Genomic DNA, 26,975 nt, shown 5'->3' on the forward strand with positions numbered 1-26,975 from the left:
GCTGAATATGCAAGCAGCGAACGAAAACAAACGAAACGATTAACGTACCCCTCTCAAGACGACACAAACTTTTAAATTTTTTTTAATCGTTTCGTACTCCAAACAAAACGAAACCACAAACATTTCAATGCCAGAAGTACACAAACAATACGATTGCCTTAATGTACTTCGGGTGTGTGCTGCCGAGCTGTATCGTTTACGAACCAATCGCCAGGAAATGTTTGCAAACGTTATAAAAAGAAATAATTCTAACTTTTAATTAGTTTGTACATTATGTGTATTGAGTAAATATACAGGAAAATGTTTGAAAACGTTTGCAATGAGTATTGTACTGTTTCGTTTCCAATGTTGCGTCATCCACTACAGTACATTTCAGTTTTGTTTTTGTTTTCACTCATCTACACAAACAGTACAAAATAAGAAACAAGTCCCGTTATCTTAATATCGGTTTTGTTTCGTTTCGTACTTCGAGAAAATACAGAACGAAACGATTGCAAACATTTCCAATAGTATGCAAGTATTTTATTTATAAGAATATTATTTTCTGTAATATTTTTAGGGTGTGATGTATTTTCTTTTTATTTAAAATTGATATTTGTTTCCTTTATATTTATTTAATCTAGTAATGATAAACTAATGTATATAGCTTGAAAAAGATTTTTACCTCTTTCATTAAATTTTGTTACTATTTTTTGTAGAATTTAAGATTTTTCATTATATTTGCTATAGTGAATTTTATTTAGTAAGAAATTTTATTTAGTAGAAAATTAAATTCCTATATTATGTTTTCAAGCTCATTAACTAATTTAATAAATTATCTCATCATTTTGTCACTAAAGGATTAAATAAGAAATAAGAGAAATAAACTACTGTTCAAATTTGACCAACTAACTACTGTTCAAATTTGACATACATAAGGGGCTTCAACTGGTCGAGCACCAATTCATGTTAATAAAATTACTGTAACTACTATTGTTCAGAATATAATTTTATTAATTGGATAAAATTGGATTCCTCGAAACTTTCTTAAGTGATAGAAAGGTAGAATTGCTAAAATTGCAATTGATAGAACTAATGCAATAACTCCACCTAGTTTATTTGGAATAGATCGAAGAATAGCATATATATAATATCATTCAGGTTGAATATGAACAGGTGTAACTAAAGGATTAGCTGGGATAAAATTATCTGGATCTCCTAATAAATATGGATTAATTAATACTAATAAAATTAAAATTATTGTTATAATAATAAATCCAACAATATCCTTATAAGTAAAATAAGGATGGAAAGGAATTTTATCAATATTAGAATTTAATCCAATAGGATTATATAAACCTGTTTCATGTAAAAATAATAAGTGATTTATTGTTATTGCTAATTCAATAAAATGTAAAATAAAGTGGAAAGTAAAAAATCGGGTTAAAGTAGCATTGTCTACTGCAAACTCATTGAACTAAATCAATTGGAATAGCTGATAATAAATTAGTAATAACTGTTGCTCCTCAACAAGATATTTGTCCACAAGGAAGAACATATCCTATAAAAGCTGTTCCTATAACTAGGAATAAAATAATTACTCCTACTAATCAAGTTGGTGTATAAAAATATGATCCATAATATATTCCTCGTCCTACATGTAGATAAATGCAAATAAAGAAAAATGAAGCATGGAAAGTTCGTAATAATCAACCATAATTAACATCTCGACAAATATGATTTACTCTATTAAATGCTAAATTAATATCTGCTGTATAATGTATAGCAAGAAATAATCCAGTTAAAATTTGAATAATTAAACATAAACCTAATAGTGATAAAAATTTCACCATGATGAAATATTACTTGGAGCAGGAAGGTCTACTAGTGCATTATTTGCAATAGTTAAAATTGGATGTTTAAGTCGTAAAGGTTTGTTCATTAGTTAATTACACATAGGTCGTAACGGTCCCTTAAATAAATTAGTAATTTTTACTAAAGCAATTAATGTAATTAATAAATAATTTATTAATAAAATTGTTAATAAATTAGTTGGATAATTATATAATTTGTTTAAAGAAAGAGAATTTTCTTTCATATATGAATTTAAAATAGAAATTGATTGAGTTTCTATCTTAGAATAATTTAATAGAATTCTTTTGTCAATAAAATATAATGAAACAATTATAATAAAGAAAATAGAAATTGATGAAATTAAAATTTATGAAGAAATTGTAAATATTTCATTTGAAGCTAAAGAAGTTACGTAAATGAATAGAACCAATATTCCTCCTACAAATACTAAAAATAAAATATAAGAAAATTATTATGAAATTATTGAAACTAAAATAGTCTGAATAAGTAGGGTTTATCCTATAGCTAATGGATGTTTAATATTTATAATAATAAAATTAAAAATAACTAGAAGAGTTATTAAAATTCATTGTATAATATCAAGAAATAGTTTCATTAAAATATTAATTTTGGGGGTTAATGATAAAGAAATTTCTTTTTTCTTGAAGTTTTAAAAGAATCAATCTTATTTTTGGTTTACAAGACCAATGTTTTTATTAAACCATTAAAACTAATGTTAATAATTTTAAATTGATGTTTACCTAGAATTTTATTTATTATAGAAGTATTAACTTTTGTTTCTAATCGAAAGCAGTTATTATCTGTATTATTAAGATAAGAATATAATGTTTTAAGATTATTTCTTTTATTATTTGTATATTTAAATATATATAATTATGGAATTTTTTTAAGAATAATATTTTTAACTTTTAGAGCATGTGAAGGTGCTTTAGATCTTTCAATTTTAGTTTCAATGATTCGTACACATGGAATTTATTATTTTTAAAGATTTGATGTATTACAATGTTAAAAATTATTTTTATAGTTTTATTTTTATTTCCTTTATATTTTATTAAATATTCATATTGAATGGTTCAAAGTTTTTTATTTTTAATTTCTTTTATTTTTATTTTAATAAATATATATTCCAATTGTTTTATATCAATTTCTTATATGTATATTTGGTTCAGATATAATTTCTTATGGATTAATTTTATTAATATTATGAATTGTTTCTTTAATATTAATAGCAAGAGAATCAGTATTTGAATTTAATAATTATGTAAATTTATTTTTATTTAATATAATTTTATTATTAATAATATTAGTACTAACTTTTAGAAGAATAAGTTTATTTATATTTCCTACTTTATTTTTAATTTTAGGTTGAGGTTATCAACCTGAATGTTCACAAGCTGGAGTGTATTTGTTATTTTATACATTGTTCGTTTCTTTACCAATATTAATTGGTATTTTTTATTTATATAGGGTGACAAAAACTATAAATTCTTATTTATTAATAATTATATATTTAATTATAAACTTTTATATTTTTCTTTAGTTATAGCATTTTTAGTAAAAATACCAATTTTTTAATTTCATTTGTGATTACCTAAGACTCATGTTAAAGCTCCAGTTTCTGGTTCAATAATTTTGGCTGGAAATATATTAAAGTTAGGAGATTATGGTTTATTACGAGTGTTTCCTTTTTTACAGTTGTTAGGACTTAATTTTAATTTTATTTGAATTAGAATTAGATTAGTTGGAGGGGTATTAGTAAGTTTAACGTGTTAATGTGCAACTTATTTAACGGCTTTAATTGCTTATTCTTCAGTTGTTCATATAGGAATTGTTTTAGCTGGATTAATAACTATAACATATATAGGAATATGTAGTTCTAATACTGTAATGATTGCTCATGTATTATGTTCTTCTGGATTATTTTGTTTAGCAAATATTTCTTATGAACGATTAGGAAGACGAAGTTTTTTAATTAATAAGGGTTTATTAAATTTTATGCCTTCAATAGCTTTATGATGATTTTTATTAAGTTCTGCTAATATAGCAGCTCCTCCTACCTTAAATTTATTAGGAGAAATTTATTTAATTAATAGAAGTGTTAGTTAATCTTTATTAGCAATATTAATATTATCTGTATTGTCTTTTTTAGAGCTGCTTATACATTATATTTATATGCTTATAGACAACATGGAAAGTTATTTTCTGGAGTCTATTCTTTTAGATGATGAAAAATTCGATAATATTTATTATTATTTTTACAATGATTTCCTTTATGTTATGATTATAATTATTTAAATAGTTTAATAAAAATATTGATTTGTGGTGTCAATGATAAGGTAAAAATCTTTTTAAATCGTGAAATATTTTATTTTTATTGAATGAGAAGTTGTTTCTATAAATCCTATAATAATTGTAATAACAATTTTATTAGATTGAATAAGATTAATTTTTATATATTTTGTATTAATAATTTCTTCTTTATTTATTTATTATAGAAAGGAATATATAGAAAGAGATTATAAGATTAATCGATTTAAAATTAAAAATATTAAAAATCGATTAAAAATATTAATTATTAGCCCAAATTTAATTAGAATTTTATTAGGTTGAGATGGATTAGGATTAATTTCTTAATGTTTAGTAAATTATTTTCAAAATATTAAGTCATATAATGCTGGGATATTAGCTGCTTTATCGGTCGAAAGATGTAGCTTTATTATTAGCAATTGCTTGAATATTAAATTATGGAAGTTGAAATTATATTTTTTATTTAGATGTGATACAGTCTGATAGGGAAATATTAATTGTTGGAATATTAGTTATATTAGCTGCAATAATAAAAAGTGTACAAATTCCATTTTCTTCTTGATTACCAGCTGCAATAGCAGCTCCTACTCCAGTATCGGCTTTAGTTCATTCTTAAACTTGAGTAACAGCTGGGGTGTATTTATTAATTCGATTTAATATTGTTTTAAGAACAAGTTGAATGGGTAATATATTATTGTTATTATCTGGTTTAACAATATTTATAGCTGGGTTAGGTGCTAATTACGAATTTGATTCAATTAGACTTTAAGACAATTAGGCTAATAATGAGAATTTTTATAGGTTATTATAAATTAGTTTTTTTCCATTTATTATCTCATGCTTTCCATTTATTAACAAGGCTTTACTATTTATGTGTGCAGGATCAATTATTCATAATATAAACAATAATCAAGGTATTCGTTTAATAGGAAGTTTATGAATAATAATACCATTAACTTCTTCTTGTTTTAATATTGCAAATTTAGCATTATGTGGTATGCCATTTTTAGGACGATTTTATTCAAAGGATTTAATTTTAGAAATAGTGTCATTTTCTTATATTATTAATTTTCTTTTTTTATATTTTTTTAACGGGTTTAACAGTATGTTATACTTTTCGATTAGTTTATTATTCAATAACTGGAGATTCTAATTTTTCTTCTTAAATATACTTAATGATGAATGTTGAGTTATATTAAAGGGTATAATAAGTTTATTAATTTTAAGAGTTGTAGGAGGAAGTCTATTAAATTGATTAATTTTTCCTACTCCGGAAGTTATTATTTTACCTTTAAATTTAAAGATATTGACTTTATTTGTATGTATTGTTGGTGGTTTAATAGTTTATGTAATTTCTAATGTGTCTTTATTTTTTATAAATAAGGCTTTAAGAAATTATATATTTTTTTTACTATCAATATGATTTATACCTTATATTTGTACTTATGGAATTATTAATTATGCTTTAATTTTAGGGAAGATAAGAATTAAATCTTTTATCAGTGTTGATCTGAATATTTTGGAGGTCAAGAACTTTATTAAAAAAATAATTTTAAAATGTATTTATAAATATATATATATATATATATATATATATATATATATATATATATATATATATATATATATATATATATATATATATATATATATATATAATTGTTTTTATTCAAATAGCTTATATTTAAAGTATGACACTGAAGATGTTAGGGAGATTAATTCAGCGGCCTTGTAGCTCTGCGGCAGCCCAGATATTAATCCATTTTTAACGATTAGAAATTCCAAGCGGCCATAAAAAATCAATAATATCAAAAAAAGACCTAAGGGGCACAATATTAAAAAAAGATCTATGGGGCACAACATTAAAAAAAGACCTAAGGGGCAAAATAAAATAAAAACCAGAAAAAAATATAAAAGCAAAATGACGTCAAGAGTTATTTTGTATAAGACTCAAGGCCAAATCCTTAAAGAAGTAATAGGGATTTGGGAGAAAGTGCAAGCCCGTATGGTGCGGAAAGTCGCTATAGAGGAAACCTTGCGTTCCCTGGAGAATAAAAGGGAAGAAGCAAGAGTGAATCACGAGAAGCTGGCAATTCATGGTGAAAACAATGATTCCTATTACCAAGATAAGGTATGGGAGCAGATCCAGGACTATTATGGAAAGGCCAAAAACGGCAATAGAAAATCTGTAAGAGGAGCGAGAGAAAGAAGAACCCGGTATGCAAGTAGAAGGCTTGGCTGCTTCACAACTAGTGACAGAGGTAAAAGTAGAGGAAGCAAGGACTGAAAATCGAGAAATTATGTCGGAGCAACAACTAAGGACGTTACAAGAAGAGATGCAGAAACAGTTGCAACAAGCTGTGCAGAAGAACATGCAGCAGAGCATGGAAGAACAAGTAAAAAATACAATCCAACAAGTGCAAACGGCGTTGCAGGAAGAAATGCAGAAAACAATACAGGAGAAGATAAATGTCAGCACAAAAGTGCAAGAGGACGCAACGCTTGCTAAACAATCCCTTGGTCAAGCTGAAACAAACCGAAAGAGCGCAACCCTATTCCAATTTAGGAAAAAGATTAACAAGCTGTCTGACACAATTGAAGGTGAATTAACCGGTGTTACAAAATACGCTCTGGAGTACCTAAAGACTTCATGGGAAAAACAGTTTCACGAGATTAGGTCGCTACATCTTGAACTCTCAACTGTGCTCGGCATGGAAGATATAGACATTGAATTCGAGGAGATCGAAGAAAGGTTTGAAACAAGAATGCAAGATGTTATAAGAAGAATCGGAGACGTCAAAGATGAGGCGATGAATGTGGAATTAAAACGTATACAAGTTCCATGTTTTGGTGGTGAAGTTGAAGAATGGAGCCCGTTTCATGATCTCTTCAAAAAAAAAAAAAAATTATCAATAGAAACGCGAAGCTGTCAGAGGTGCAAAAACTTTATTACCTCAAGACGAATCTTAAAGGTGAAGCTTTTCGAATTGTGCAACACCTACAAGTAACGGAGGCGAATTATAAAGCTGTCTGGGAATTGCTGGAAAATAGGTATGGTAATAAAAGAGTTCTATTCACGAAATTAGTGGATAGGATTTTAGACCAGCCAAATATAAACAGCCAATCAGCGTCGAATATTAGACATCTGTTGGACAACGTAAACAAGAGCATCCATGCTTTGAAGGCAATGGAGGTACGATTGGATCAAGCAGATCCTATTATAGCCAGAATTATTATAAGAAAGCTTGATAAAGATGGTCTGGTCCTTTACGAACAAACTGTAAAGAAATCTAAGGACATTCAATAACTTGCGGATGTGATGAATTTCCTGGAACAACAATACCAAGCGTTGGAAGCTTCAGCAGGAAGAAAATATTTCAACTCTGGACATCAACATCAGGCGAAAGCTACTGGAATAGCGGAAACAAAGCAATGCAAGTTTTGCAAAATAAACGGCCATGATATTGCAGTTTGCAGAAAATTTGCGGGATTAGCCTCGCAGGAAAGATTTGATTGGACAAATTCAGCACAAATTTGTTTCAAATGCCTTAACCACAAAAGAGATGTTTTGCAGAATCGAAATGCCAGAAGTGTGGAATGAATAACATAACATTGATGCACTTGGAAAAAAGAAACAATACAAAGGCAATGAACACCAATGCAACAGCGGAGGTTCTATTAGCAACGGCACAAGTTCGTATAAAATCATTGCACGGAGAATTTTTTACAGTGAAGGCGTTAATATATCAGGGATCACAAGTTACATTCATATCGGAAGACGTAGCCCAACTGCTGCAGCTGCCCAGAAAAAAGACTGATGTGAGGTTACAAGGTGTAGGAGAAACGATAGTCGGTGTGGCAAAATCGAAATTGGCTTTGGAGATACGACCCAGATTTGTAAGCGATATTAAAATTGATGCAGAAGCACTAGTTTTCCCATCGCTAGCATCAGACCATTCTGACAGATCGTTCCACTATGATGTGGATAAATGGAGAAATGTTAACTTGGCAGATCCAAATTTCAACAGAACAGAAAGAATAGACTTAGTCATTGGAGCCGACCTCTACTCACAGATATTAGAAAAAGGAGTTCGTCATTATGATCAAATTGTGGGCCAAAATACAAAGTGGGATTGGATTTTGTCGGGAACAGTTGTAATGAAACCTGCAGCAACAACAACGAATTCTGCAGCAACAACAACAATTGAACGATTTTGGGAGATTGAAGAAATAGAAGACGAAGAAACCAGCCTAGAAGACGAATACTGCCTTAAGATTTATGAAGACACAACACGCATAGATAATTCAGGCAGATTCGTCGTTCGCTTGCCTTTTGCGGAAGACAAGGAGTTAGGAAAATCTTATAAAACATCTATGGCAAGGTTTTTAAGCCTGGAGAAAGACTACGTAGAGGCGATTAAACATAACGTAAAGTTGGCGTCAATTTTGAAGAATCAAAAAATAAAGTGGCATTTTATCCCGCCGGCAGCTCCTCACATTGGAGGAATATGGGAAGCCGCTGTAAAATCCATGAAGTATCATCTGAAACGTATAATGGGAGATACGAAGCTGACATATGAGGAGCTCAGCACGGTACTAGCCCAGATTGAGTCTGTTTTGAATTCGAGGCCATTACATGAGCTTGGCAGTGGTGCGGATTATATAGACACGTTGACACCAGGCCATTTCCTATTGGGCGCCCTTTATTAGAGGCACCAGCAAGGATAGAAGAAGGAAGCCTAGTTTGCGAAAATAGGTGGAAACTGCTGCAAAGGATAAAATACCATTTTTGGAGAAAATGGATGGAGGAATATTTAACTACGCTACAGGCCCGTATGAAGTGGAAAAGGCGAGATAAAAGTATAGAAATAGGTCAAGTGGTAATACTTAAAAGCGAAGAGACCCACCCGCCACCCGTTTTAGAAAGCTCTTGGAACGACCTTTCCTGCAGTGCCATTCATATGCGTGCACTATTTTTTTATTGCTGCACAGTGGGCCGTTTTGTGTTTCCCTCTAGAAAACACTTGATTTTAGGAAAATATTTAAAAAAAAAAATTCTGCCCGATTTATCTTTCGGGAGTGTTTATATCTTGAAAGTACACCTCATGGGCTTTCCAACGTGCTATTCCATGAGCTTGCACTATTTTTAGTTTTCGCACAGTGGGACTCGTTGATAACTTTTGAAAAATAAGAAAAATAAAATTTTCTCTAATTTTCCACGATCGATTTAGCCAAGTAATAGCGTTTTAGAAAGCTCTTAGAACGACCTTTCCTGCAGTGCCATTCATATGCGTGCACTATTTTTTATTGCTGCACAGTGGGCCATTTTATGTTTCGCTCTAGAAAACACTTGATTTTAGGAAAAATATTTTTAAAAAAAATCTGCCCGATTAATCTTTTAGGAGTGTTTATATCTTGAAAGTACACCTCATCGTGCTATTCCATGAGCTTGTACTGTTTTTAGTTTTCGCACAGTGTGACTCGTTGATAACTTTTGAAAAATAAGAAAAATCAATGTTTCTCTAATTTTCCACGATCGATTTGGCGAAATAATAGCGCTTTAAAAAGCTCTTGGAACGGCTTTTCCAGCAGTACCATTTATATGCGTGCACTATTTTTTATTGCTGCACAGTGCGCTATGTAATTTTTTCCATTAAAAAATAATTGGTATGATGACGCGATCACCACAAACGTTGTCCAAATCGAAGTTTTTTTTTGTATCCAGAAAGAACTATAGTAGAATCTGACCAACAGTAAACAATAACATTGGCGACGACATGCTAATATCATCCTTAACCGAGTTAATATCAGTGTAGATATTAACGAATTTGCGGCAATCGGCATAGGTGGCTAATAATAGCCATTCCAAACAATGTAATCCAATTACAACGTTTGCGTAGCTATTTAGCAATGATAGGGGCAACTTTCAAAGCAATATATGCACAAATATGCATTCCACCTTATTCATAACGACATAAAACTGCTACATTCTTCAAAATATAATATTTTATTACCTGATCCCTAGCAGTAGCACGCTGATTATTTCATAAAATTTAGATTTTAAAGGTTCCGATTGGTCGATTTCAATGTTGGGTGCAAGATTATGTTACTGCTGAGGGAAACCTGTGAGAATGTACCCAAAAATAGATTTTTGGGTTAGCAACAAGCTTAAAACAATTTTGGGAGGCTCAGCTCCGAGTATCTTAGGATTTAGGTCAGTGCCAAGCAAGTCTATTGGGCTGTCATCGCAAGTATCCCCTATATCAAGATCAGGAATTCGAGCCTTCAAATTTCTCATGGGTGGATTAGCAAATAATTTCCCGGTGACATTATGCTTCACAAAAACTCTACTTTCGACAATTCCAAACATATTTCTCGGAGATGACAACTGAAGAGAACAAACTTCTATTGCAGCAGCAAGTTTAGACTTAGTTCCAAGAGCATTTCTAAGCTTTTTACTAATAATCGATGCCCCAGAATAAGGGTCTATTAAAGCACGAGCAGTATTACTTTTCCCATTATTAACAATATTGACTAGTGCAGTTCCCAAGAGCAGATTTTCCTCAATGGTGTTTGAATTATTTTTGGAAGAGGGAGGCTTAAGATCTAAATTTTTGAGCTTCGTAAAAGCAGGGGGGAATTTGAACATCGACTTTTGACTTTGGTAAAGGCCGGAGATAGTCTGTTTGGATATCAAATCTCGGCTTTTGACTGTAGTAAAAGCCGGAGTTGGTTTTATAGACCGCAAAATGCGTCTTTGCGAAGACAAGCAAGATTAACTATTCTTTAAATTGTATCTACAACATTACTAATTTGTGACCGGCGGAGGTGGCTGTGAGGCCTTTGTTTGCAAGATCTGCACCTATTTGTACTGTGACATTTTTAACTGCATGGCCAAGTGAGAGACAATTGATACAACGCTCATTCTTTTTCACAATCAAGAATTTGTCGTCAAACAAAGTTTTTATAAACTTGGGGCAGAGTCGAAGAGCAAGACTCTGGTTAGAACAAATGGGGCAAGAAGTGAATGGCCGAGGAGAAGAAGCAACACATTTTGGCTCATGTGCCAACGACTTTTTAATGGTGGAACTGGATGTAGAAACATGCGTGCAAATATGCACAAGAATTGGATCCCACTAAACCGTGGCGACCTCATAGACGGCAATTGCAGCAAGACAACTATTTATTTCACTTTGAATATTTTGCAAACCCTGACTAGTTTCTATATCTATGGAAGAATCATCAAACAAGTTTTTATTACTTTATATTACTATTTACTATGATGCGTTTATTGTCGAAAGCCTCCATCCAAGCTTTCCATGCCAATGGGAAACTGCTATTAATGAGTGGAAATCTCGAAACTATGGTTCTGGCCTCACCAGTAGTCTTCTGCAAAATATAGCAGAGACGCTCAATGTCTGAAAGACGAGCATGAGTTGGGTGGTGAACAGATCACAAAAGGTGGGCCAAGAAACGAAATCACCGAAATGGCTTCGATATCAATAGGTGGAAACATGAAACACTGATTATCGAAATGTGGATTGGAGCAACTATCGAAATCTGCTAAGGTGGATTGTCAGACTGCACAGGAACAGATGAGATAGGCTCAATTGAAAGCAAGCCTGAAGGCGGTGTCATATTATAATTATTTGAAATAATAAAATTTTCCGTAAGTGATGATCACTGAGGACCTTTAGTAGAAGAGCGGCTTTCATTTGAACGAGATTTTAGGCGATCAAGATGCCTGTTGATGGTGGATAAACACTGAAGATGTACAATGCAAGCTGCACTGTATTTCTGAATTACGAATCTCCAGATTGAACACAGTGAAATTGGATTCGTCAATTTGTTCGAAATATTCAAAACTTTTAAGAACTGTGTCAGCAGCTCTAGCTAAACGGATGAAAGGTGGAATCGACATCTTTAGAAAATCTTACAAAAGAGACAAAGGTCAATGGAACTTGGGCAGGTAGTAGAACTTTCCGGAATCTGAACCATAAAATACTCAATACTAAAATTTAAGAAAAAATTCCTCTGGGTGATAAAACTACTTCAAATAAAAACGAAATTAATAACGTTTTGTTTCAAATCGCTCCAATTTACAAAATTTGAGGTCAACTCCAAGAAATCTTACAACCAGAGCTCGATATTTGGCAAAGATTTATTAAATTGTGTTATCTTCACCAAATATTCAATGCTAAATTTAGTTATTTTAATATAAGTCTATGCCGAAAGTATGGTGAATTCCTAAAAAAATACTTAAACCCTACGGAGAGTTACAAATATTTTAAGCAACTATAAAATAATTGTCCAAACAATTACGAAAAGAGCGAAAAACGAATACTTTCAACTAATATATGTTTCTCGAATCACCCGTATCTCTCACTACATCACATAATAATACCTTTGGGCAGTTCTTGTTGTCGTTGCCGCTGTCCGAAAATTACATTTCTTGATTTTTATTTCTTTTTATAATACACCATTCGCGCGAATCAGCCGCATCTCTCACCATCACTACATCACATAATTATAACTTTGAGGAGTTCTTGTTGTCATTGCCGCTGTCCGCAAATTCCCCACATTATCAAGTGGTTGTAGAGTTTTTGGAATTTCTGTACAAGTGCAGCATGTTTGCTTGCCACATGTCAGATAGCTATGCGTGTGTATGACCTCCCCCTAAGGTTTATGGTGGCATGGTGCATATGCATGTGTACGGTTGGTATCTCTCTCTCTCTCTCTCTCTCTCTCTCATTTGCACTTAATTATAATTTAGGTTAAGTCATATTATCACAACTAGTTCTCAAGATGTGTTTTTAATAAATAAATTCAGTGTCTTACAAACGCTCAAACGGAAAAGACTTTGTGTCTTTTAATTGATCCCGGTTTACATTGGTCCATCGAGCCGGATCGGTAGAGGATAAATGTTGAAGAATTTGCCTTAACATCGAGGAAATTCTATCAGGCTAAAATTGGTCTTCAAGAGTGGAAAATTACCGTGCTGAAATACATCTGGAATTGTTCCCATACAGAAGAAATTTATAAGCCAAATAAAAGGATGCTGAATCAGAAGCAGACTTCAGCACGGAAGACTGTGGTGACGGTGCACACCGAGGTTGCTTCATATTTGAAGTCTTCAGACAGAAGGGGTGAGGCATATCCCCAGGAGGACGAATCGGTAAAATGGCCGCCAATGATGAAAATAAAGGAAGAGGCTGCCACTCTTCTCGAAATTATGGGTACAATTATGGAAATAATGAGTACCTTAAAGGCGGAAGAAGCCATAGAAGGCGTATTTGACTTCGCCAAAGAAAAAATTATGGACGCGGCAAGAGACGTAATATTGTATCCAGGCGTTCATAGGCGGTTTTTAGAGATGCTTCTAAAGAAGTTCAAAATAGCAGCTGCTATCAGAGCAAGTCAGCCGAATGGGACAGCAAGGCTGTATTTGGAAGATGTTAAGATCATCCTTAAAGTCACGCAGGCTCTTAATGTGGAGACCAAAGAGAAAGTACTTGGCTTGAAGAAACAAGTGGCCTGCATAACATCCAAATTGGACGTCGAGCGAGAGGGGCGCGAAGCAGCGGTAGCCGCAATGAGAAAAATGGAAGGTGATATTAAGGAAATGGAGTTTGCCTTGATTTCACAGAAAGATGAAAAAGAAGATGCCCTCAAACTTGTCTCCAAATTGAAGGAGGAAGTCGAAAATGCTGTGTGTGTAGCCGAGGATACTAAGGACAAATTACGAGCGGCTAACCAGGAGGCAGAACGCAAGGGCAAGGCGTTGAAGGCGGTAATAAGACAACTTAGTGATGAGTTGTCTTGTGCAAAAAGAGAACGACTTGCAGCTGCAACCGAACGTGACGGGTTGGCTGCAAATCTAGAAGCTGGTGAAGAAAAAGAAAGAAGGATATTTCTGCTGGAGGCTGAAATATTGCAACTTAAGGAAGAGTTGCTCATATCGCAGGAAAAATCCAAAATCGAGGCTGATGAATTGGCTGCAAAATTAGTGGTTTTTATATATATATATATATATATATATATACGTTTCTTGATTATTGTTGTTTGTTAATTCTTCGTATATTCGTATATTGTGCTAAGTCGAATTTTATTTTTGGTTAAATTTATAGTAAATGGTGCTTTAGTTCTTTTTTTTCTCTTACAGCCTGTTCCACGATATCGAAAGAAAATTTGTGCGAACGAAAGTTCGTCACTCAATTTCGTATCAGAATGCGTTCCACTAACGATCGTTCGTTCTTTCGCATAGCCTAACGTGACTCAGTGTTGCTAAATATACCTTGGAAAAAATTAATCGAGAAATTAAACAAAAGAAGCGCCAAAGTGACAGATTTAAACGCCAAAAAGCTGTAAAAAATACAAGCATACGTAAGCTGGCTCTGCCTGAACTGACAGTTCAGTTGTAAAGAAACAAATTGTGAATAAACAAACAAGAAGAAAATATTTCGAGTTTTCCAGAGATTGTGTTCAATTTATTTGTGATTAAAAAAATTAATATTTCTGTTTTAATATATTTTATGGATGATGTGGAGAAGCCTGCTGCTTCCAAGTATTGGCACTTCTCTGGCGAACTAGTGCCCTATCTATAATCAAGAGTTGTTCCTTTTTTCCTGCTGGAATTGAAGAAATACAAATTGTATTTGTTATTGACATATTATAATTCGATTTTTTATTTTTACTCACCTTTTTGTTTCCATTTCCTATCATAGCTATATTGATGTCGAAACAACAAGTGACTGATTTTGACATTTATGTTTTTGCTTGCGTGCTAAATAAAAAATATAGTGGAACGCAAAATTACACTGAAACGCTTTGATGTTCGTATAATTTTTCGTTCTCATGGATTTTAGTGGAACGGAAATCAGTTCTTGTTCGTGTAAAAGGTGTGCGAACGTGTTCTTTCGATACGTGAAACAGGCGATTGTGAGCGATTATTCTGGAATCGCACCCGAGGTTTCTAAAATGAGACTATTGAACCGCTAACACTTGATTTAATATAAGTAGAACGAGTCCTTTTTAATTGATCTTACTTCCTATTAATTGCAGCCTGGCATAGCAAGTAAAATCGAAAAGATTCATTATATTTTTGATCGACAGCATCTATTTCTTCTTTAGATGTCTCTATAGACGCCATCATGAAATCACAGTCTTTTTAAAACTTTTGCTGTACTGTGTACCTGTGTAATTTTGGGTACCGCAATGGTGAATATCGTTCAGCAAGGTGTTCGGTATCCTGCTAGGGCGCTGATAGATACTGAATCAGAGTCCTCTTTTACTTCAGAGCGACTGCAAAATCGTTTGAAGCTTCCCATATCCCCGACTAATGCTGTTGTATCAGGAGCTAGTTGTTCGCTCTCGTCTACTGCTAATAAAGCTCGCCGTGTAAGAATTAGCAGTCCATTCGACACATCTCTGTTATTGGAAACAAGTGTACTATTTCAGGAATTCTTCCGTCATTTGTGGTAAATTTAGATTTTAAGACGGAAATCCCCGACCTTCGCGTGACAGATGTAAATCTTCTTGAACCTCGACCTGTAAATCTGTTGTTAGGAGCGGATCGACCCAAAGTGATTGTAACAGCGAAAATTCTTATGCAGAAGGACTGGTTATACAGAATTAGTTGCGATAATTCACTTTTGACAGCCACTGAGGCTGATTGGAAAAGTTTTGACCAAACCCCCCCACACATAAACTCGATCAGGTTTCCCTGATGGATTCAGTAAGTTCCAGAAGTTTCTGTCGAACTTCATACGCGGGTGTGGTCTACTTGTGTGTCGAGTTGTTGGAGCTTCGAGGGAAATTCAGAGAAGTTTCAGAGAATTCGTCCGACGTCGCAATAATCAGAGGTTCTGAGGAAATAGTCAGGACACCTCCTTATTGGGGCCCCTTTGTTAGCTCCATATGAACCTCTCATCGCAGTGCAACCATTAAGCTTAGTTAATCGGTTTAGGAAAGTTCAGTTTAGTTTGAGGTGGAAAGAGGAGTATTTGAAACATTCACACATGAGGTATAAATGGAAATTTCCAGAGCGCGAGATAGCCATAGACGATCTGGTTGAATGTTGATAATGGTATCGCTACCCCTCGTAGAACCGATTGCGGCTGTAAAACTTCTGAGCCGGGGTCCGAATTCGTTCAAACGGATTCATCTGCGGCCCTCGCATCCGGATCGATATCTGTGGTTTCATCTGCGGCTCCGGTCCCTGCTGATAACCTCAAAATTGACAACTCGCGAACCGAGTCCGGATTCATACAACCTGAGTCTGGGTAAACGTCTAATTACAATGGGTTAACGTCTAATTACAATGTAAATTATTAAAATCGTTGAGATCTAACAATGTCAACAAATTCCAACTTCATATTTTTGTTGCTTATTGTAATCACTCTTTCTTGTTCTACCGCCCGATACGAACGAAGGCTCTCCCCCACTATATTGCAAATAAGGTAATATTGTTTACCAAATACTTTTTGCCTTAATTTTATATTATAAACTATCCCCTATTGTGTTTTTATTTATTTTATTTTGTAACATTTGGTTTGCTTTACATTTCCCCCTTTCCACGCTTTGGCACAAACAAATTTCCTATTAGATTACCTCGAACAAATAAAAAAAAAACGAACACACACAACAAATATGTGAGCGAGTGGTTATAAACCGCCAAACAAGTGAACAGCAGATCGATCGCACAACTGACCAACACCGATCGACTCAACTACATTAGTGTACTTATTGTACGTATGTAGGTTTATTGTCATAGTCACAAATAAATAAATGTTTTTTCATTTTTTTTATACTTCGATGTTTTCACTTAAAACACTTTATGTACCTGGTTTTTGATGAAAGTAAATATCGAAAAATGAAATGAAGTGAAGGACTGTGGAGGTGGATGATTTGTTTTGATGTTAAAAGACCAAACTATATCGATTAGCAATGGCTCCAAGAACACCGATAGATACGCGGCTCAAAGTAAACTAATGTTTACGTCAATCTATTCTATATGTAACTCATATATATATATATATATGTATATATATATATATATATATATATATATATATATATATATATATATATATATATATATATATATATATATATATATATATATATATATATATATATATATATATATATATATATATATATATATATATATATATATATATATATCAATTGTTGTTCGTTGGTAATGGAATCAGTTGAGTACGGCTGAACCGATTCAAACGTTCGTCATACCCCGAGTATTGACCACGCCTACTTTTACGACCACTATTTCGATTTATTTATTATTAATCATTATATTTCCCAAAATAATGAAGATATAGGTTTGAAAATTATTACACGGTATTTATTGGGGGGCTGAGGAACTGAACACGCCTACTTTTTAATCTATATATAAACCAATTGTTGTTCGTTGGTAACTGGTAATCAGTTGAGACCGGCTGGAACCATTTGGATATATATTTTTTAAATGTTAGGACGAACATTTACGTTAAGGTTTTTATGCAAGAAAAAGTTACCACGCCCAATTTTGCGCCGATTTTTCGATTTGTCTAAAATACTTATATTTGCCAAAATCATGAAGATATCTGTTCCACAGTTAGTATACGACGTAATCTTGATTCTCCTTCCAACCCTAGGTATCTGTTTGGGGTCAGAGGAACTGGCTACAAATACTTCTTTAAATGAATATGTAAAAAATTTGAAAAAGTATAGTAACACGTCATTTGAGAACGGCTGAGCCGATTTGACTCAAATTTTCTTTTGGTTATTTGTAATTACAGTGGAAACGTTGTCATGAAAGAAAATTTTGAGAAAAATCGCGGGACTGAAAAAAATGACTATTCTATTATGATATGGAACTTTTTGTAGAATTGTTTCAGAATACCTTTTGAAATTGAAAATACTTATTGAAAAAAAAAAACGAAAAAATCGAGAAAGTTGCATATGTTCTATACATGCTGTTATATTAAAATTTTTTAAGGACAACCATTTCGCGAAAGTTTATCAATTGTTTAGTACGGTTTTCGTAAATTTTTGGAATATTTTCCTTACGTTTCTTAAACATTTGGGAAATTAAGACTTTTTGAAAATTTAGAGCTTTTTGATTAATGTTGTTTGTTAATTTTTCGTATATTGTGCTAAGTCGAATTTTATTTTTGGTTAAATTTATAGTAAATGGTGCTTTAGTTCTTTTTTTTTCTCTTACAGCCTGTTCCACGATATCGAAAGAAAATTTGTGCAAACGAAAGTTCGTCACTCAATTTCGTATCAGAACGCGTTCCACTAACAATCGTTCGTTCTTTCGCATAGCCTAACGTGACTCAGTGTTGCTAACTGACAGTTCAGTTGTAAAGAAACAAATTGTGAATAAACAAACAAGAAGAAAATATTTCGAGTTTTCCAGAGATTGTGTTCAATTTATTTGTGTTTAAAAAAATTAATTTTTCTGTTTTAATATATTTTATGGATGATGTGGAGAAGCCTGCTGCTTCCAAGTATTGGCACTTCTCTGGCGAACTAGTGCCCTATCTATAATCAAGAGTTGTTCCTTTTTTCCTGCTGGAATTGAAGAAATACAAATTGTATTTGTTATTGACATATTATAATTCGATTTTTTATTTTTACTCACCTTTTTGTTTCCATTTCCTATCATAGCAATATTGATGTCGAAACAACAAGTGACTGATTTTGACATTTATGTTTTTGCTTGCGTGCTAAATAAAAAATATAGTGGAACGCAAAATTACACTGAAACGCTTTGATGTTCGTATAATTTTTCGTTCTCATGGATTTTAGTGGAACGGAAATCAGTTCTTGTTCGTGTAAAAGGTGTGCGAACGTGTTCTTTCGATACGTGAAACAGGCGATTGTGAGCGATTATTCTGGAATCGCACCCGAGGTTTCTAAAATGAGACTATTGAACCGCTAACACTTGATTTAATATAAGTAGAACGAGTCCTTTTTAATTGATCTTACTTCCTATTAATTGCAGCCTGGCATAGCAAGTAAAATCGAAAAGATTCATTATATTTTTGATCGACAGCATCTATTTCTTCTTTAGAGGTCTCTATAGACGCCATCATGAAATCACAGTCTTTTTAAAACTTTTGCTGTACTGTGTACCTGTGTAATTTTGGGTACCGCAATGGTGAATATCGTTCAGCAAGGTGTTCCGTATCCTGCTAGGGCGCTGATAGATCCTGAATCAGAGTCCTCTTTTACTTCAGAGCGACTGCAAAATCGTTTGAAGCTTCCCATATCCCCGACTAATGCTGTTGTATCAGGAGCTAGTTGTTCGCTCTCGTCTACTGCTAATAAAGCTCGCCGTGTAAGAATTAGCAGTCCATTCGACACATCTCTGTTATTGGAAACAAGTGTACTATTTCAGGAATTCTTCCGTCATTTGTGGTAAATTTAGATTTTAAGACGGAAATCCCCGACCTTCGCGTGACAGATGTAAATCTTCTTGAACCTCGACCTGTAGATCTGTTGTTAGGAGCGGATCGACCCAAAGTGATTGTTACAGCGAAAATTTTTATGCAGAAGGACTGGTTATACAGAATTAGTTGCGATAATTCACTTTTGACAGCCACTGAGGCTGATTGGAAAAGTTTTGACCAAACCCCCCCACATGTAAACTCGATCAGGTTTCCCTGATGGATTCAGTAAGTTCCAGAAGTTTCTGTAGAACCTCATACGCGGGTGTGGTCTACTTGTGTGTCGAGTTGTTGGAGCTTCGAGGGAAATTCAGAGAAGTTTCAGAGAATTCGCCCGACATCGCAATAATCAGAGGTTCTGAGGAAATAGTCAGGACACCTCCTTATTGGGGCCCCTTTGTTAGCTCCATATGAACCTCTCATCGCAGTGCAACCATTAAGCTTAGTTAATCGGTTTAGGAAAGTTCAGTTTAGTTTGAGGCGGAAAGAGGAGTATTTGAAACATTCACACATGAGGTATAAATGAAAATTTCCAGAGCGCGAGATAGCCATAGACGATCTGGTTGAATGTTGATAATGGTATCGCTACCCCTCGTAGAACCGATTGCGGCTGTAAAACTTCTGAGCCGGGGTCCGAATTCGTTCAAACGGATTCATCTGCGGCCCTCGCATCCGGATCGATATCTGTGGTTTCATCTGCGGCTCCGGTCCCTGCTGATAACCTCAAAATTGACAACTCGCGAACCGAGTCCGGATTCATACAACCTGAGTCTGGGTAAACGTCTAATTACAATGGGTTAACGTCTAATTACAATGTAAATTATTAAAATCGTTGAGATCTAACAATGTCAACAAATTCCAACTTCATATTTTTGTTGCTTATTGTAATCACTCTTTCTTCTTCTATCGCCCGATACGAACGAAGGCTCTCCCCCACTATATTGCAAATAAGGTAATATTGTTTACCAAATACTTTTTGCCTTAATTTTATATTATAAACTATCCCCTATTGTGTTTTTATTTATTTTATTTTGTAACATTTGGTTTGCTTTACATTTCCCCCTTTTCCCCGCTTTGGCACAAACAAATGTCCTATTAGATTACCTCGAACAAATAAAAAAACGAACACACACAACAAATATGTGAGTGAGTGGTTATAAACCGCCAAACAAGTGAACAACAGATCGATCGCACAACTGACCAACACCGATCAACTCAACTACATTAGTGTACTTATATGTACGTATGTAGGTTTACTTTTTTCATTTTTTTTTTATACTTCGATGTTTTCACTTAAAACACTTTATGTACCTGGTTTTTGATGAAAGTAAATATCGAAAAATCAATTGAAGTGAAGGACTGTGGAGGTGGATGATTTGTTTTGATGTGAAAAGACCAAACTATCGATTAGCAATGGCTCCAAGAACACCGATAGATACGCGGCTCAAAGAAAACTAATGTCAATCTATTCTATATCTAACTCATATATATATATATATATATATATATATATATATATATATATATATATATATATATACATATATATATATATATATATATATATATATATATATATATATATATATATATATATATATATATATATATATATATATATATATATCAATTGTTGTTCGTTGGTAATGGAATCAGTTGAGTACGGCTGAACCGATTTGCTTAATTTTTTGTACAAACGTTCGTCATACCCCGAGTTAGGTTTTTAAAGAAAAAAAATATTGACCACGCCTACTTTTAAGCCCACTATTTCGATTTATCTATTATTAATCATTATATTTGCCAAAATAATGAAGATATAGGTTTGAAAATTATTACACGGTATTTATTTGGGGGCTGAGGAACTGACCACGCCTACTTTTTAATCTATATATAAACCAATTGTTGTTCGTTGGTAACTGGTAATCAGTTGAGACCGGCTGGAACCATTTGGATATATATTTTTTAAATGTTAGGACGAACATTTAGGTTAAGGTTTTTATGCAAAAAAAAGTGACAACGCCCAATTTTGCGCCGATTTTTCGATTTGTCTAAAATACTTATATTTGCCAAAATCATGAAGATATCTGTTCCACAGTTAGTATACGACGTAATCTTGATTATCCTTCCAACCCTAGGTATCTGTTTGGGGTCAGAGGAACTGGCTACACCTACTTCTCTCTTTAAATGTATATGTAAAAAATTTGAAAAAGTATAGTAACACGTCAGTTGAGAACGGCTGAGCCGATTTGACTCAAATTTTCTTTTGGTTATTTGTAATTACAGTGGAAACGTTGTCATGAAAGAAAATTTTGAGAAAAATCGCGGGACTGAAAAAAAATGACTATTCTATTATGATATGGAACTTTTTGTAGAATTGTTTCAGAATGCCTTTTGAAATTGAAAATACTTATTGAAAAAAAAAAAACGAAAAAATCGAGAAAGTTGCATATGTTCTATACATGCTGTTATATGGTTGCCATACCCAAATGTTCGATTTTGATTAGATATGGAGAATTAAAAATGCAAAATTCATTGGGACTTCAATTAGTGAAAAATGAAGAAGCACTGTAATATGCGAAAATATTTTGCCCCATACTCCGCAAAAGTTAAGATAAAATTTTAAATTTGATACAGTCCTAGGGGTTACATGAGGAATCATTTCTACAAAATATATATCAGGTTGGTCTACATCGTGATATAGCCCCCCTCAAATGATATAGCCCCTTCAAAATTCCTCTAATGTTGGTAGTTTGAGATTTTATAAAAAACAAATTCTATGAAAAAATTATAAGTATAGGACCATGCTTCATTATAACTTTTATGTGAAGATGTCCGGTGATTTTAGCTATTACCAGGGTCTTGGTCACATTTTTCAATTGATTTTGCCCTTATTTGGCATCTAGCTTCTGGAAGACCTCTTCGCGGAAATTTTTCAATGTCAATGTTTTGGAGTAGCGCTCATATGAAAGTGCCTCATGATTTTACCTATTTCGAGGTTTTGATTAAATTTTTGAATCGATTTGACTTAATATGTGTGTTTAGGCTACTTTGGGATAGAGAACCATTTTACATGGGCCTATTATAAATCAGGTTTTTTGAAAGACGTATTTATTTATATTTAATGGAGTCATCATTTATACTAAAAATTGTGCCATTTATGTAAGCCAGATTTGAGAATTATTTGCTTTAAAAACTAAAACTACGGGCCGGCAACGCGGACTGGGCCAGCTAGTGTAAATATGTATATAAAACAGCAAAATTGTAATAAATGAATTGTTTTGAATTTTCTGTCAAAAGGGTTTTGGTAGAATAATTAGTTTTATTCGAGCAGTCGACGAGGTAGGTGCTGCCGGATATTTTTATGAATACACCGATGGAAATATTTATGTACATAAATTTAACTTTCTATATTAGTTTAATTTTTACGTTCCGGAAACTCTTCAAAAAATATTCTTTAAAAATCCACGCATCGAAGGCTCTTCAGAAAATATTCATTAAAGACTAACATCTTGCAGGCTCATCAAAAAACATTCTTTCAACAATCCACGATTCGAATGCTCTTCAGAAAATATTCTTTAAAAAATCCACGTCTCGAAAGCTCTTTAAAAAAATATGAAAACAGATATAAAAATAAAACAAAATATTTCTCACTGTGTATGGAAAGGTAAAAAGAGGTAAACTTTTTTGAATTTCTCTGCCTAGCCCTGTTTAAACCATTGGTGTTAATTATTCTGTTGTAATAGCATTAAGTTTTCGAGTTCAAGGTTAACCATCCTATTCCTTGAAAGATAGGTTTCTTAAAATGTTCTGCATTTACGTGTTTTGTTTTGGAATGTTTTATCAAAATACTTACTTTGTTCGTTAATTCATTTATAATTTGTTCTTGGTTTTTGGGCGAATTTGATGTTTTCAAAGACGTCATAATCATAATCTATCTTGTGAGATAATTTCCGAGTCTTCTACTTGATTTTACAAGGGCTATTTCCTGCTAAAAAAATTTATTGTGCCTTGTTCTGTTTAACCTATCTAACTGAATGTTGGGTGTATTTTGATTTTTGTCTTCATTTCTGAGGTCAATGGTCGTTTATTTCTAATGGAATTAATATTTAGGTTGTGTAAATGGCTGCCAATATCAATTCCACTGTGTCTTCCTTTAGAGCTTCAGGCACCGTGCGTTCTCTACCATGAATCCTCTTTACCTGTCTATTCAGCAACAATGATGTACAATGTCTACAATGATGTACAATGTCTACATCAAATTTAGTTTTAGAAGTGATTTAAAGCTGTAAGATTGCAGTATTCACGTCTGTATTTGTTCTGGAATCGATTGCATGGTCAATAGAAAAATTTTTTTTTTATAATTTGAAACGACCTCTATTGCGTTCTAAGACATAAATTAATTTATGTTCGTTATTTTGTTAAATGTAATTTGTAATGCGGTACCTATTATTACCTAACTTTTAAAGCAGTTGACCGTTTTGTTCTTTTTACCGATAACTAGTGAAAGACTGCATAGACAAATTAAGATATAGACAACGAAAAGTTAGTTTTGTCTTTTTATCCAGGAAGAGCCTCTCATTATGTTTTGCATAGTCAATATGCTGATTTACGCGTTTAACCCACTATACTTAGAAAACACATTTTATCCTTTTTCAAGAGTTTAACTTAATCAGAATATTGTGAACTCACGATTTCTGATGCAAGTATTTTCATATGGTTCGTTAAAATGAACCGATAATTCTATTTGATTGTTCAGCGAATTGCATAAACTTTTTAGGACAAATTCTTATGTCTCAACGTGAGACAAAGAAACCCAAACACCTGTCTTTGTAAAAGTTTGATTTCTTACTCGAAACGCTCGTGCGGCTAAAAATAACTTCTCCAAGACCCATGTTATGTGTTTAACTTGTTTACGCCTGTTTTCTGGAAAGTTAATTACTTCATCAACGTTAACATAACATGATTTCCATATTTGTTCCCTTAGCGGATCGTTGATAGCACTTAGCAATATACTAGATGTCTGCAAAATTCATAATTTGTATTCCCCAACGAGAAGTCTGTCCCTATCATTTTTTGCGAGTAATATCTGATGAAATCAGATTTAAAATTTAGGGATGTAAAGTTCCTTGCCTTGTGTATGTTGGCTAAAATAAAAAAATGGGAAATGGATATTTGTCATCAATTGTTTTTCGACAAAATTTTCTAAAATATTTTCATTTCCACCCTCATCCGTCTCTTTTTTATCTACCATAATGTATTTAATATTAGTAGTCATTAGATTAGATCACACACTTTTTATCTATTTTGTTAAACCCATAAATTGACTTCACCTTTAATGGTTTGCTATAGTTGATGAAGGCCTAACAAAATCATAATATTTTTCTTTACGAATTCTCTTTCTATGAACGGTAGCAGGCAGTTATAAAAAATGATAAGTTTGCCAAACTGTACAATTTCTTCATCCATATCTTTCGCTTCTGTTTGATATTCATTATTGTTGTTGTTTAAACAGTTATACAATCTTCCATACATGCACGGCTTGATCATGCTGTCGAGTGCGAACCCTTGGATCTTGGGGTAGTTTATGGTTGGAATAAAATTTATCTCGACCTATACATTAAGTTGAGTTCTCATTTCCCCATCCATGTGATAAAGAGTGAGATCGTTGATTAAGAGGCGCAGATTTTCATATTTCTTGAGTGAAAGAAGCGACAAAGTCAGCGCGATGTATGGGGACCTACGCCATGACCGTGCAATAATCCTTGCGATCTCTATGCCGTCTGGAGGGCGAGGAATTTCGGAAAGTCTTATAATACTCTTGCAGAGATAAAACGCGGTGGTAATTTATTTTTTACAAAAGTTTTATTATATAGAGAACAGACATGAAAAATGGTATGTACAAGAAGGAGAATCAAATCTGAAGTAAATAAAATAAGTATTTAACAAAAAATGCAAACCTATGTCATTGAAACAATATTGAAATTACTGAGTTATTTAAAAAAATAAATATTCAGAGTGTCACAACAAACCCTCTCAACCACTACGTTTCAATTGTAGTTCATCTCGAAACTTTATGAATTTGCTTATATCCAGTAATTTTGTAAGCATGTCTGCTACTTGCGACCCTGTTGATATATGTTGAAGGTTATGGCTATGCAATTTCGTATAAAATGATACTTCACATCAATATGTTTTGATATTTTATTGTCAGAATTTTGCGCTATACCAATACATCCTCTGTTATCTTCATAAATTTAACAGGTTTATTCTCATTTAGAACGTTTAAATCTATAAGAATTCCGAAACAGCATAACTGAGGGCTATGTATTCCGCTTCGCTGAGGTTGCAACTATAGTATGTTTCATACTGCTCCATGATACAGGGCAAAGAAAATCTTTAAAAATAAACCCGCTTACAGATTTGCGCACTGTGTTATCTGAAGACCAATCGGCATCTACAAACTAACAAAAGTCCTTCATCACTAAAATTATCTTGGTAAATCATGTCGAGTTCTTTTAATAACTTTAAGTTCCTTTAATGTAGCGAACAATTCTTTTTAATGCAGACCAATGTATCTCGCCTGGACTGTTTTGAAATCTACCCATGTACGATATTTGATAACATATGTCTGGTCGGACGCTTAACATTAAATACAATAGTCTTCCCAGCATTTCATGATATGGTTTGTCCGTTAACTCTTGCGTTTTTATTGGAAGAATCAATGCTTTTTCCATTGGAGTTTTTGTAGGATTTCACGCTTTCATTGAGAATTTTCCAAGAATTTTTTCAATGTGGTTTCTCTTTTTACATTCAATCTTCGTTCCCAAGTAATATTGTAGGGGTTCACAATCCGAAATTTTGAATAATGCACGTAGATCCGACTTTACTTTTTCTATTGCTTTTAAATCATTTTCCGTAACCAATACATCGTCCACATATAGTAGCAAGTACAAAAACGAATTTCTTTGAAAATTGTAAACATCTAAAACAAAGTTGGAGGAAGAAATTGTTAAATCTTTCGTTCCAGCATCTTAGGCTTTGTTTATGTTCATAAAGCGACTTTCGTAAATTGCATTCTTGGTTTTTAGGAGAATTTAATCCGTCAGGAACTTCCATGTAAATATATTCTTTTAAATCCCCGTGAAAAAATGCAGCTTTTAAATCAAGCTGGTGCAAATGTAAATTTCTCTTAACGATCACCGCTAATATTATCCGAATTGTACTAAGTTTCGCCACCGGTGAATAGGTCTCTTCATAGTCAATTCCGACTCTCTGAAGGAAGCCTTTCGCTACTAGTGGGGCTTTGTATCGGACGGGGTTACCATTTGCATCCTCTTTGATGCAAAATATCCATTTGAA

At 33.1% G+C, this 26,975-nt stretch overlaps 1 protein-coding gene and 3 pseudogenes across 1 annotated transcript; 2 read left to right on the top strand and 2 right to left on the bottom strand.

The window, feature by feature from the left end:
- Positions 1-922: 922 nt before the first annotated feature.
- On the bottom strand, positions 923-1,921 carry LOC131806140 (cytochrome b-like; annotated as a pseudogene).
- A 3-nt stretch (positions 1,922-1,924) lies between these two features.
- LOC109614247 (NADH-ubiquinone oxidoreductase chain 6-like) lies at positions 1,925-2,449 on the bottom strand (annotated as a pseudogene).
- Positions 2,450-4,041: 1,592 nt separating this feature from the next.
- On the top strand, positions 4,042-5,645 carry LOC131807048 (NADH-ubiquinone oxidoreductase chain 5-like; annotated as a pseudogene).
- Positions 5,646-13,216: 7,571 nt separating this feature from the next.
- Positions 13,217-15,137, top strand: LOC131807051 (myosin heavy chain, non-muscle-like). Its single transcript, XM_059132076.1, has 2 exons — positions 13,217-14,170; positions 15,060-15,137. The coding sequence occupies exons 1-2, from the start codon at positions 13,217-13,219 to the stop codon at positions 15,135-15,137; spliced, it is 1,032 nt and encodes a 343-aa protein (XP_058988059.1).
- Positions 15,138-26,975: the final 11,838 nt, after the last annotated feature.

This window comes from Musca domestica, unplaced genomic scaffold (genome assembly GCF_030504385.1).
Source record: "Musca domestica strain aabys unplaced genomic scaffold, Musca_domestica.polishedcontigs.V.1.1 11, whole genome shotgun sequence".
Classification (NCBI taxonomy): Eukaryota; Metazoa; Arthropoda; class Insecta; order Diptera; family Muscidae; genus Musca; species Musca domestica.

Excerpts from the sequence above, each read along its gene's own strand:
- LOC131807051 (XM_059132076.1), top strand. The coding sequence starts at position 13,217 with ATGCTGAATCAGAAGCAGACTTCAGCACGGAAGACTGTGGTGACGGTG. Across the intron at positions 14,171-15,059 it reads AATTGGCTGCAAAATTAGTG|GTGTGCGAACGTGTTCTTTC; the intron begins GTTTTTATATAT and ends TTCGTGTAAAAG.